The sequence below is a fragment of the Solea solea genome, chromosome 11 (genome assembly GCF_958295425.1).
Source record: "Solea solea chromosome 11, fSolSol10.1, whole genome shotgun sequence".
Classification (NCBI taxonomy): Eukaryota; Metazoa; Chordata; class Actinopteri; order Pleuronectiformes; family Soleidae; genus Solea; species Solea solea.
In genome coordinates this window covers 26,557,827-26,570,868 of record NC_081144.1, presented here as the reverse complement: position 1 = coordinate 26,570,868, position 13,042 = coordinate 26,557,827, and the positions used below count along the sequence as shown (strand labels likewise).

Below are 13,042 nucleotides of genomic sequence, written 5' to 3'. Positions count from 1 at the left end.
GCAGTTTGCAAAGTTGGAAAAGCAATATTTCCACCAAAGGGAGAGTAGCTGCTTTCTTTCTGAGGGCCAAATTCTCTAGAGGAGTCTAGAGGAGGTGCATAAGTGTCTTTCTCTCTCAGATCACTTGATTTGTTATTTTATAGTGTTATTATGAAAATATTGACCAAATTACGATGCCACTGGCCACAACTTTAGTTTAAAGTATCAAATGTACTTTAGTTCTTGACGACACCATATCCCTTAACAACAACATTAAACCGTTAAATGTTGCTCCAATCATGTGTAAAATCGAGAAAATGCACCTATATCGACTTCACTAAACCTCTGCTGCTGCGTTTCATTAGCGTCTCTTGCGTCTGTGTCGCCCTCACCTGGCTGGCAGTAGCTCCTGCGGCAGTGGGTGACTCGGCTCCCATGGGCCTTAGGAAGCGAGGCGGTCTTTCTACGGGGGAGTTGCGTCGCCGGTAAAAGAGGACGTAAGCGTAGCGCGTCACCACCTGACTCTCCTCCACCATGGTCACGGTGCTGTCGTCAAACAGACGCCAGCCTGTGGGAAAAAAGGAGGAAGAGGAGGAGAAGGAGAAGGTTGAGGTTAGGAACAGGGTGGCAGAAAAGAACAAATAAAGAATGAGGAGGAATAAGGGGATGAAGTTTGTTCGCCGCACACTCACCAACATCACTGCGCTGGCTGTTCTTGTCGCTCGGCAAGCGAGCGTAGGCCGTGTAATGGCCTCCGATCATTCCTCCATAGTGGTTGATGACGCCGTACAAGTCGTAGATGGGAGGTTGTTGCATCTCATCCTTCTGGCCGATACAGAACTTACTCAGATCCAGATTCCTGCAATAAGTGAACACAGTGATCAAAGTACTGCATGATAACAGATCTCCTTCCTGGTATGCAACACTCAGATTCAAGGCAACGAGAAATTTATAAAACCTATTCCCTTTGACACTTTTTTTAAGTTGTTTCCCTTTAGCTCCCAACCAGAAAGCTGCAAATGTGGATGTCAATTATTTCAGCATCAGTTTATCACAAGGTAATATTGCAGGTCTGGAATAATGTCGTCAAGCCCTTTCTATACTTGTGAAAAGCACCAGGGGCAGTCTAAGGGTAATATATATATATTCAGTCTGTCAGGTTCTGCGACATATTGCTCGATTTTTAAGAGGATTTAAAGTGCACAGTGAACTCTTACAGCTTGAAACTGGCACTGGTTTCCTGCCAAAATGGTGGTGTGCGCGAACCGAGTCAAATGTTTTGGTTAACTTAAAGGGTTTAGTACAGAAAATCATGGATATAGTTGGAGTTTTAGAGTGCGATTACCTGACTGGAAAGTCAACCATGTCGTTGATCTTATCCCTCCAGATGAAGCTCCTGAAGGAGAAGCGTTTGAGCTGGATGATCAGAACGTTGGGCAGACGCCACAGCAGCAGCTGCTTGGAGGCCTCGCGGTGCTGCTGGCACTTTGGACAGTACCTTAAATACAATTTTTAAGAGTTTATAATATACCAAAAAACACACGGACAGTGAGAAACAGCAGAGAAACCAGGCAGATAATTATGGAATAGATGTATCATCTTGAGATGATCTAAGGGGGAAATTAAGATCCGTACCATGCCTCCTCTGGTGCCAACACCTCCGGTTTGGTGAAGAGGTTGAGACACTGTTCCAGGGTGAAGTGTCCTGCTCTTGCCGTCTCACTCAGAGAACCAGGGTCCTCTTCATACTCCAGCTCCTTGGAGCTCACCAGGACATACTCCTTCAGACGCTCGTTGTTCTTCCACACCAGCTCCAGGGTCATGTCTTCAGAAAGGTCTGTGAGGAAGTCCTCTACAGAAGTGAGGGTGGGGTTGGGAAGGAAAAATGAGGGATTAAATATGGGATTAAAGCCCGTGGAAATTTTCCCGCTACATTTAGTGACTTTTCAGATGCCCTGGTGACATCATCTGAAAAACTTTTAATGGCCTTTTAATAGCTACTTTTCTTCCTCAGAAAGTAGCCAGGGAGCTACTTTCTGAGGAAGAAATCGCCAGTTCTCCTGCATGACTGAGCTGTGTCTAAATCTATTCACTGCGGGCAGAGAGCCAGGCTGTTGGTAGACACAGAGAGGGAGAGCTGGTGTTGGGGACAGACCAGATGGAACGAGGGAATGTTCATGTAAACATCTCTGTCAACAGAGATTCACCAAATATGAAGACATAATACCTAAGAAACCACTGATATATGATGTCATATACGATATCATATGATATGATATAACTGAAGAGAATTGTGGTTGTACCTTTCTCATCCAGCCTCTGTTCCTTGTTGCTGGAGTCCAGAAGATAGATGTAGAACTGACTGGCGTGACCTGATGCTGACTCACTCGGATGTTGATATCCAGTGACCGCAGCTGCAAAGAAAGTGTTTTAGAGTTTGGGATTTAGAGTTAAGGCACACAAAAACACACTAAAGAAGCAATTTGTTGTTGTCATCACCTTCCGGCCGCACTGCCTTCTCACAGGATGTCTCTTTTTCAGCATGAGGGTCCACAGAGCAGCAGGACGCTGTGGAGGCCGGCTCAGAGAATCCTGAATCTGTCGTGTGCATGGTGGAGAGGGAAGTCTGGGAGGAGGAGATGGAATCTGCCTCCACAGAGTGAGAGGCCGGGGCCTGGCTGTACTCTGCCTGCGACTCAGGCGACACAGACTGGCTGTCCGGCCCAACATCACCAGCACCCGTCACAGGACCAGTGCTTCCACCTGTGGCCCCGTCCCCATTCCCAACGCCGTCAGGTAAACCCGATGGCACTGGTGGAAGGTCTAACCGGCACTGAGATGTTTCTGGGGACGTTCTGCCTGACTGGAAAGGAGGTTGGAACACGTTGACAGAGAACCTGTGCAGAGAAAGAAAGGTGTGACATCACTGATTTAGGACTGTGAACTTTCCCAATACAATCTATTCTTTTTTTGTTCTCAAAAACTTTTACATAAAAGATATTGTCTGAGAAATGGCTTCATCCACCTGTTTACTGAAACAGTGTTTCAGTGCTCCCAAAACTTCAGTTTTGTATGGGGAAAAAAGACAAGCAGATTCCCCTGATCTCCTTTTCCTGTGTGCAGCCCTTAAAATACTTCAGATGCTTCTACTCAAGTGAATATGAACAAGAGAATATTCAGTTAATCCTTTTTTTCCTTTGAAAATTGCATCTATAAAGAGATGTTGTAAACCTAATTTGTGGTGTGTAGTGGACTGCATGTGTGTTTGGAGAAGTGATATAATTTACAAGGTTTCTTGAATGCATCCTGAAGCCTCTCCTCTAATTATGCATCTAATGAATTAACATTTATCAGATTATCCCCAATTTTTGGAAAACATTCTGCTTGCATTAGTAAACTCTGTATGTAAAACAGTTTGCAGCATCTTAATTATTATGACAAGCTTAAAATTAGCATTTAGAATATTTATGAAGGTATTAAAGAAACAAAATATAACTGAATACTGTTTTATTGATGATTGCAGGCAGCAGCAGTATTCATTTACTTTGCTTAACAGTATCTGCTTTGTCATTGGGCCATGTTTATGTTGTAGTGGAGACGACATGCAAACTAATCACGGAACTTATTTTAATTCTTTAAAAAAAATCAATCAAATTGATTATCAAAATAGCTGACAAAATCATTTAGTAATCAATTAATAAGCATTGTTGCTGCCCTCTGTAATAATAAACCATATTGATTATGAGGGCCTTTTATGAACAACAATAACTGAACAGGTCGGAATTTAACTGTGGTCAGACCAAGTTATTTCGTATATCTGTAGAACTGCGATGTGAGAAAACTTGAGCCACAAAGTGATCCTGGCTGGTGATGTGGGAATGTTTGTTTAACAGTGTATTTGCTTTGAGTCTGAGAGATTAAAATTGAGTGACAGATCAGTTCCTAAAGTGATTTTAACAAAGCAAACAAGACCTGTATTTAATCTTCGTGCAAATACATGAAGGAAACACGGGTAAATCCAATTATTACCATCTTTTTAAGCGACTTACACGACTAGAAAGACTGAATAGGGCTTATATAAACATGAGTTAACAGCAAATATCTTATCAAGCTTCAGTAAAAGGTGTGTACCTGGAGTAACCCTCGAGCAGCTGAGTGAGGCGGGTATAGGAGAGTCGAGACTCTGGCACACTGACCAGGAAGGGCAGGCCCACATTCTCCATGTTGGGTCGACACAAAGCCTTGTGATTGGGCCAGTGTGTCCTCTGACAAGCTCTGAAGAAGAGGAGAAGTTAACATAGATCTAGTTTGAACACCAAATGACTTGTGTTGAGAGACATTACCGACGTGTACTCACTGATTACAGTAGCCAACGCGATAGCAGCGAGTGCATCGCTTCAGCTTGTCTTCGTCCGACACCGGAGGCTTCATGCAGGCGGCGCACTTTGAGATGGGGATATTAGGGACCTGCAGTTTCTGAAAGGACAAATGGAGACAAGTGGAAAATGCTTTCAAACCTCATGATTATCAACAAGTACTGATGCATTCTAACATGCTGTAGAACTGTTCATACTTCTTCTTTTTTATTACCTGTTGCACTCGAAGCAACACCACTCTCTCTTTGGCCAGGTCTTTAGATAGCACCTCAAAGCAGAACAGCATATCAGAAGAGGACACCGTGTCCAGGGAATCGGACGCGAGGAACATGCGCTGGAAACGGTTCTTCCCGACCTGAGAGGAGCAAACACACATTTTCAATATAATCTGAGTGGACAAATCTTCAGAGAGAGTTTAGGTTTTTCATGGTCAGCACTAGACTGCAGTAATGACGCCCCCGGAACAGCTTGAGACACAGATGGCAGCTCTCACTGAAAACAGTGAGAATGTGAATATGTTTATCTTGCCAGTGCTGAATGGTAACCGCTCATGTTTCCACACCAAACTCCAGAGTGAAAATCTGCCATTTTACATCAAGACCCACAGGAGTTGTTGATCCACTGCAGCCTCCATCATTGAGCTTAAATGTGTTATTTTGTGACTTTAAAGTTTGAAATACTTCCTCAGGACTTGTCCAAAGGACACAAACTAACCAAATGATGCATCAGTAGACCAGCAGCAGCTCCTATTTCCTCACAAGCTAAAAACACTGATTTTCTCTATGGAGTTGGGTACAGGTATAGAAAAGACTGTGGCAAGATAATCATATTCTTAAAATATAATAGATCTAAGCAGGTGTAAGCACAGTCTCATAGTATGTCCACACTTTAATATGTTAAATATCTCACCTCTGCAAGTCTGAGATTCTCTGGTTTCACCCTGACGCTCCGTGAAATGGATTCGAGGACTTCAGCAGTGCTGGAGTTCTCTTTGCTCACGCTCACCAAAAACTATCAACAGATACACACAGAGAAGTTTGTTTGAGGGCTGAATCACACAACAGATATGTTGCATCACAAGTCATTCCACGTTACCTTGATGGGTTTTTTATGGGGCTCCTTAGCAAAGTAGAAAACTGAGAGCACCTTTTGTTTCTGGGGCAAAGGGACTGGCAGGTACAGGAAGGGGTCAAAGGTGATGGACACCTTAACAAGACACAGGCAGAGGTGAGTTAGACTGAAACGCGGCGAATAACATCCTTCTGAGGAAATATTTTGAGTTTTACCTTGGAGCATGTGGGGCACACAAGCTTGGATTTAAACTGGCCTTGGAAGAGGTCGACTATGAAGGAGTCGTTCCTCATCTTGTGCCTTTGCCACGCTTCCTCTGCCACCACCTACAACAACAGACAAAACACACAGGCAAAGCCTTGACACGACTGAAGGAAGGACAGTAGAACAGAGGAAATAAATATTTACTGACACTAGAACAAAAAAAGTAAAGTAACAAAAACACATCACTAGTCACAACAACAATCAGTGTCACAAGATAAAATATGAATTCCTCTGATTCTTTTTTCATTGGTTGATTAAATGCACCATGTAAGACTAAGACAAATGATATCTCAATAATTGGTTTACCATAAAATCAGAACATTTAGAAAAGTAATCAGTGAGTTGTTGTGTTCCTCCAGACTCCCGCCCCAAGCTGTCTGTGTTGATAGCGTGTGATAGCCTCAGAGCACGAGTCAGCTCAGTTAAAACTCCAGTTACAAATTAGCAGTGTTAAAAGTAATCGTGGTACATGGATGGGGTGCTGGCACATGATTGATGCTACACTGTGAGTCAGCATGTTTTAATCACAGCTGCTGCCCTTTCCTTCACCAGTGCCAATTAAGTTTTAAAGAAGCAGTCTGGACAAAAAAAGATTTATAACAGAAAACCTACTGAAGAAACATACATAAACAACATAAAACACCTCTGCTTTTTTCTCTTCTCTTTGTGTGTGTGTGTGTGTGTGTGAAAGAGAGAGTGGGTCAGATCAGATCAGAGGGGAGAGAAATATAAGTAATACACCACAGACTGTTTTAGTAATTACTCAGAAATCAAGAGGAGGGCGATAGCCACTCCCCACTGGAGTTTGTTGACACTGTAAAGCAAACTAGCACAGAAGCCGACACTTCCTCACCATTTTCCCACAATAAAATGTCCAGAATGGGCTGAAACCTGTGCCACCAGAAACTGAATTTGACTCATTTATATTTGAATTTAAATTGCTAAACTTGAATAATTGCATTTTTTAAATGTTGAATTGTGAGAATTGAATATGAAAACATACACAATTTTTCCAATGCAATGATTCAAACTAAACAATACAAATTCAAATTATGTGATTCAAATTTAGTTTTTTAATGCAATAATTCAAGTTTAGCAATTTAAATTCAAATATAAATGAGTCAAATTCAGTTTCTGGTGGCACATATTTCAGCCCATAGTCCAGCTCTCTCCAAAGTAAACCTTACAGATATCGCAGTACAGCACGTGTTTTTAATATTTCTCAATGTAACAGCAGTTTGAGAACCATGAAGTGTGAATAATTAAAACATTTAACAATAATGCATTTGTTGCCATCATGACATGCCCAGTACCAGTGTGAAAATACGTACACTCACCTCGTCCAGCCGTCCGTCAGAGTCGACGGTCTCCGTGTACGGTTTATTCTGAATCCGGTTCAGGTCTTCGTGGAGCCCGTCCAGCAGGAAGGCCATGAACTCTTGGGCATCGTGCTGGGCGTAGCCTGTAAACTGACTGGCTTTACTGGCAACAATTGCCTGCAGGGTCAAAAACAAAAAGAGATTAAACAGGAAATGACCATCTGTGAGAGGAAGAGAATGTAAAAACGTTTTTTGGTACTAAAGAAAAGAAAATCAATCAAATTCCAAAACATTCTTTGTGTACCTTGAGCTTTGAGGGTTGGAAGGCATGGTGTGTTCCCTTCCAAAGGGCCCTGAGTAGCACTGCAAAGCCGATGGCGAGTCTGCCTCCTGTTCCCAGCGGATTGCTGCAGTTGATTTCCGCCTCAAACGCTCGATCTGCAGGGGCACAGACAATAGAACCATGAAGGTGTGAAATAATGGGGAAAGACATCAAGTAACAACACTATATATATATATCTATACATAGATATATATACACAACTGTATCTAACTTACTATGGAGACAAACATAGTGGAATTGGAGTGTCCATGACATTTGCATCTGAGCCTACCTTTACTAAAGGTCGTCTACACTGAATTTATATAAACATGAACGTGTATTCACTATTTAATAATACATGTTTTATTTGTTAGTGCCTTTCTGACACTCAAGGTCACTTTACATATTAAAAAAGTTAAAGACAGTTAATGATATTGTTCGGATGTGTTGTAGGAGTGTGTTCTAGAGTTGTTTGGGGGCGGGGGGGTGACCTTAGTCCCATTGTGGACAGACAGACAGGTGGTATGGAGAGGAGGGAGGCTGAGGAGGAACAGAGAATGTGGGAAGGTGTGAAAGAGTGGAGGAGGTCAGTGAGATATGGAGGAGCTTAGTTATGATTTAATGTTTGAATGTCGTCTACAACCAGACACCTAATGGACAACATCAGATGTCAATCACAATGGTGTCCACTTCTTGTCTTTTTTCCTCTGAAGGGGAAATTAAGAGTCTAACTGCTTCTTTCTGAGCTTCGACGATATCAACATTTATATAAAATCTACAAACAGAAAAATAAAAACAGAAGTAATGTGGAAGAGGACATTTTCTCCTTCACTTGCTGTGGATCCTCTAGAGTATTTCCTGCGTTTGGACATTAACCCACACATTGTAATAAAGCAGCTGGCTAGAATCTCAAACACAATTCAGTGGACATTTGCGTTCACACATACGCATAATCTCTGGAGAACCTGGCAGGTCAGTGCATGTCTGATAGCAGCTTCTATAATTCCTAAATCTATGACGTCCTTCTTCTTACTTTAAACCTTGAGTCTATAATTTGTTTGTGATTGGGGACAAAAAGGAGCCAGTTTGACTATTTACCATGGAAGTAATCCCTGAGTTCTCTGGTGTTGGACAGGGTTTGGATGACACTGTTCATGAAGCAGGTGTTGCCCAGGTTGACCAGTCCTGTAAAACCAGGCAGGCACACCTTCTTCTCCTCCTCTTCCTCATGCCGCTCATTGCTGGCAGGAGGAGCGTGAGTCATGGGCTGCACCATGCAGGTAGGCTTAGGCTGAGGAAACACAATAACACATCTGGAGTGAGTTTACAGTGTAGTGACATAACTGAAACTGATAATAACAGCAATTGTGTGATTAAAAACTATAGAGTGTGTGTGACTAACTGATTTATTACTTCATCATCATTGTCTTATTTGGTTTCTGTGATTATCTCCTAACTCACTGAAGTAACCGTGGGTTCCGGCTTAGTGATGGCAACATGATCGGAGCGAGGAGCCACAGAATCCAGACCACCGTCCTCCACCCTGGACGAAGCCTTCGGGGCCTTGGGTTTCTCCTCACCGACCCTCGGAGGCTCCTCCTTGGTGGGGGGGCTGTGCTGGCTGCTGCCTGGCTGGCTTTTCTCCATGCAGGCAGGGCTGGAGGGCACAGCAACCTTGGCACCACCCACTGCACCTTCAACAAAGGAGAATGGAGCTTGTGTATAGAATATATAAAAGTCAAGATGAGAGAGGTGGACAGTAACCTAACATGTGATAACCTGTTATCACACGTAGCACAGACTTTGATTATAATTAGGTGGCAGGTCATATATAAATACAATCATTTACCATGGACCTGTAACAAAAAACATTTTGTCTGCATTATTCCACACAGTAAAAACTGTAACTCCACAACAGAACAGCAGACCTTGTGAGGCAGGAGCCTCCAGGGCCCCCCAGCGCTGGCTGTGTCTCTTCTTCAGGGTGATGTCCAGGCGGGACGGGGTGAACGAATAGCTGCACTGCTCAGGCTGGATCAGGTTCCTGAAACACAAGGGGAAGAGAGGTCACATTAAAAAAAAAAACTCCCACTTTATACGTAGAGAGATATAAATGACACTCTCTGGGGAAGGGAGAACACAATGACTCTTTGTTTTAGGGTGATTATACAAAAATGGTTTTGGGAAATAAATACTGCAGCATCTAAAAATAGTCATGCATCAGTTGCAGTACCATCATTAAGTGTCAACTTGCATATATATGGGCCGTAAGCCACGTTTCCATCAAGTGAAACAGTTTGGTACAGTACGTTTTTTTTAGCGCTTTCTCGTCCATGTCTGTCCCAAAATAACCAGCCCCAACTGTTCCACTTTTTGGTACCCTTCTCTTGGGGTACCAGAGAAGAAAATTGTGTGGTACGGTCATGATACTGTACGGTCAGCTGATTGGGCGGCAGAAAAATATCATTCCCTTGCGACCGGTGTTCCGTCTATGACCGCAGGCGTCTCATACCAAGTTTGACGTGTTGAGAGCAAACAGCCACAAACCAAACAGGAGAAAAAAAGCTACTGGATGACCTCCTTTGTTGACTGCTGTGTCGCATTCCACGTCAGACCATTCCAAACCGTACCGTACCATGATGGAAACACAGAATTATACTATACAGACATTAGCTACAGCTGCAGAGAGTTGTATGTTACAGGGTCTCCACACCTTTGGTTGACATCAAATTCAAGGACTTTTCAAGGACTTTGCAGGACCAATTCCCTCAAAATCAAGGACAGAATGTGCCGACACAGCTTGTAAGAGCTGCTTTGCCCATGGCGTCCACTTTTATTGATTTGCAGACTCACCACAGACATTTATCTAAATATCAACTTAATTTAACATAATTCAAGCTATTTTAATGACCTATGTCTATTTAGGGTGGTTCTCACAAACCTTCCAAGGATTTCAAGGACCTGTGATGTTATTATCAAGTTTATAGTATTAGGAAAGTGCACATTAATCAACAGATCAGCAAAAGAATCATATAAATATTCCAGAAATAACAAAATTGCTAAATTACATCCATAGTCCTAAGGGCAGGTGACATAAAACAAACAGTACTTAACAAATAGAGACATTATAATTGAAAAGGTGTAAACATGTTTTACTGCATTGGCACTGATGAACAAATGAGCAGTAAATATAAAAATATAAGAATAAACAACTTAAACAAATTCTCAGGATAATTATGTTAACAAGTCCTCAAAATAAACCAACAGTACCTGTTGAACAACTCTGCCTGTTATTACTTACTTGTAATGTAATTACTGTGGCACTCCCTTTAAGCCATAAGGTGTCCAAAAGAAATATTTAAAATTGTCACAGTAGTACCTTACACAGCAGTGAAACTCGAGAAGGGGTCAGGTAAATTAAAGCTGTAAATGTATGTGAATGTTCTTTCAGTTCAAATCATTATCACATGAGTTCACATGTGGTGATCAAGTCTTTCAGCTCCACACGACTCTGTGTTTCTCAGTATAACATTATACTGTTTCTCAGTGTAAAAGCGTGTATGGAAGTAAATCTGTTCAAAATCCCAGTTTGAATTTCAATTTCTAACACTGAATTATTTTTGATTCGAAATCAAACTGTGAATTTTAAAAGCCATCACATTTCAAGCAAATACATTCAGTGTAAAAAAAAAAAATTAAACTGAACTTTTTGAGACACTGAATTTGTTTGAGACACGGAATTTTTGGACTGAATGCCAGTGCTTGATATTTGATGGGTTTTAAAATTCAAAGTCTCATTTCAATGCAAAAACAAATTCAGTGTTAGAAATTCTAATTCAAACTCAGATAGCACAGATTTACTTCTATAAGCGTGTGTTTCTGGGAGCCCCCCTTGAAAATGACCCAGCCTTAATAAATTCCACAAACATTTACCTGAGTTTGACTTGCCACTTGAAGACCGTGTTTGGTCCACAGCCTGAATGAAGCCGCAGAAAGTTAGCGTCACTGTAAGAGGACAAACAAAGAAAAACTTCCATCATTCACTGGGGGATTGTTTCCAATGACATAAAAGCAGGTTTCATTCATTAATAGGAACACATTTAATTATACCTCGTCTGAAAGATAAGGGTGAAGTCCTGCTCCCTGAAGATGACCCCGGCCGTGTCCCTGCAGATGCCCTTCATGTAAACGTTAACCACCATCAGGTCCGTGCCCTTCTCGTACGAATCATTCTTCACAAACTGCAGGTTGACCATCGGCTCTGGAGAGAAGAATCAGCAAACTCATTTTTCACTTATCTTGCAGTTTCTGATGAATAAAGTCAGTGATAAACTACTTTTTCACAATCTTTTGAATTATTTTAGCAGGGGTTTTCTTCATGTTATGTTTGTTTGTTGCCTGTGTCTTGTTCTATTGTTGTGCTTTATGTTGTTTTTTTTGTATTCTGGCTCTAATTGCAGCTACAGCACACTAATTATCCTTCAATATCCGGCATGGTGACAATAAAGGCTTTCTTATTCTCTAAAGGATTTATTTTTACCATCAACACTGAAACTGCAAGATTAACCAAGCACAGATGGATCAGGATCACACATGGATTTGTGTGTAACCCTTACCCATCTTACAGCATCACATCAGCATCAGCATCATTACTGTGGTGGCAAGTTGCAGTGACTCACTGTCTGCAGCATGAACATTCAGATTTAGACCCCTTGTTATTCATAGAGAAGAATGATGACTGTTGGCCAGAAAATGCATGCAGAAAATAATGTTCACATTTTCACATTTCAATAAATAATGTACTGTGTGATATACCGACACAACTACAGGCTACTAGGTTGTTTACAGAACCTATCAAGAAGAGTATAAATTAACATTAGAGACCAAATACATAATTAAAAAGGGTGAAAGTGTTTGTTTATAGGCTTGTGCATTTCACAAAAATGGCACGATTTCTTTCCGGCTTTGTGGACAAAGATGTTATTTTTTTTACCACTTATCTCCTGTTTCTGATGAGTCAAGTAATTGATAATCTACTAGAAGCACGACAAATATGCGTACATACAGCAGTCCTGTCAGATTAACCAAGTATAGATGGATCAGCACAACAAATCTTCTTGAAAGATGTTGTAAAGTTGTAAAAATGTAACACTAAAGTGGATTCTCCAAGGATGAATATTCCAAACTCAAGTACATGAGAGCGAGTAGCAGTAATGCACTTCAGAGCGTGGTGAGCTAAGAAGCGAAGCGAACAAGATGCATTCAAAGACCCTGGGAAATTTGCGTTTTGACTTTAGGAGGAGCAGCTTCAAAAATGTGCAATCATTGATAAAAAAAAATTTCATTTGTGTTTCTTCCTAATATAATTTCACCACCGTCACATTAACAAATCCAGAGTTTAATATCAAACAAATAATCCCGAGTAGTGGTTCAATAACTGGCTACTGAAGTTCAGCAACTTTTCATGTAATTTTTTATCATTAAACAGTTCAAGTTTAACAGATGGAGGAAAAAAAAGACTGTGTATGGAGCAAAAGAAAAATCAGCATTTTCTTTGTTGTTGAGCAAGTTGTTGAACTGAAAGGTATTTAACACTCACAAACACACCACAAAGATTATACCAACACACCTTCCTCTTGCTTGATCTCCAAAGGCTCCTCCTTCAACTGGTCACGCTTCTCCTCTCCGTCACTGCTGCCCTGCTGGCTCTC

General features: G+C 41.5%; 1 protein-coding gene across 8 annotated transcripts in view; it reads right to left on the bottom strand.

The window, feature by feature from the left end:
• The window catches only part of usp19 (ubiquitin specific peptidase 19), a 28,028-nt gene that overhangs the window by 5,289 nt on the left and 9,697 nt on the right, over window positions 1-13,042 (bottom strand). For 4 of the 8 annotated variants that reach the window (XM_058642177.1, XM_058642182.1, XM_058642185.1 and 1 more), the window contains 20 exons: window positions 12,961-13,042; window positions 11,442-11,592; window positions 11,265-11,336; window positions 9,260-9,375; window positions 8,793-9,025; window positions 8,430-8,622; window positions 7,314-7,447; window positions 7,022-7,186; window positions 5,642-5,752; window positions 5,451-5,561; window positions 5,265-5,366; window positions 4,570-4,710; window positions 4,337-4,455; window positions 4,111-4,254; window positions 2,479-2,876; window positions 2,283-2,393; window positions 1,615-1,831; window positions 1,325-1,477; window positions 672-838; window positions 372-547 (listed from right to left, as the gene is read on the bottom strand). The exon at window positions 12,961-13,042 is cut by the window's right edge and continues 312 nt beyond it. In XM_058642177.1, the coding sequence (XP_058498160.1) occupies window positions 372-547; window positions 672-838; window positions 1,325-1,477; window positions 1,615-1,831; window positions 2,283-2,393; window positions 2,479-2,876; window positions 4,111-4,254; window positions 4,337-4,455; window positions 4,570-4,710; window positions 5,265-5,366; window positions 5,451-5,561; window positions 5,642-5,752; window positions 7,022-7,186; window positions 7,314-7,447; window positions 8,430-8,622; window positions 8,793-9,025; window positions 9,260-9,375; window positions 11,265-11,336; window positions 11,442-11,592; window positions 12,961-13,042 (3,096 nt within the window). The remainder of the gene's footprint in view (window positions 1-371; window positions 548-671; window positions 839-1,324; window positions 1,478-1,614; window positions 1,832-2,282; window positions 2,394-2,478; window positions 2,877-4,110; window positions 4,255-4,336; window positions 4,456-4,569; window positions 4,711-5,264; window positions 5,367-5,450; window positions 5,562-5,641; window positions 5,753-7,021; window positions 7,187-7,313; window positions 7,448-8,429; window positions 8,623-8,792; window positions 9,026-9,259; window positions 9,376-11,264; window positions 11,337-11,441; window positions 11,593-12,960) is intronic. The other 4 variants (XM_058642181.1, XM_058642183.1, XM_058642179.1 and 1 more) reach the window with 3 other exon arrangements.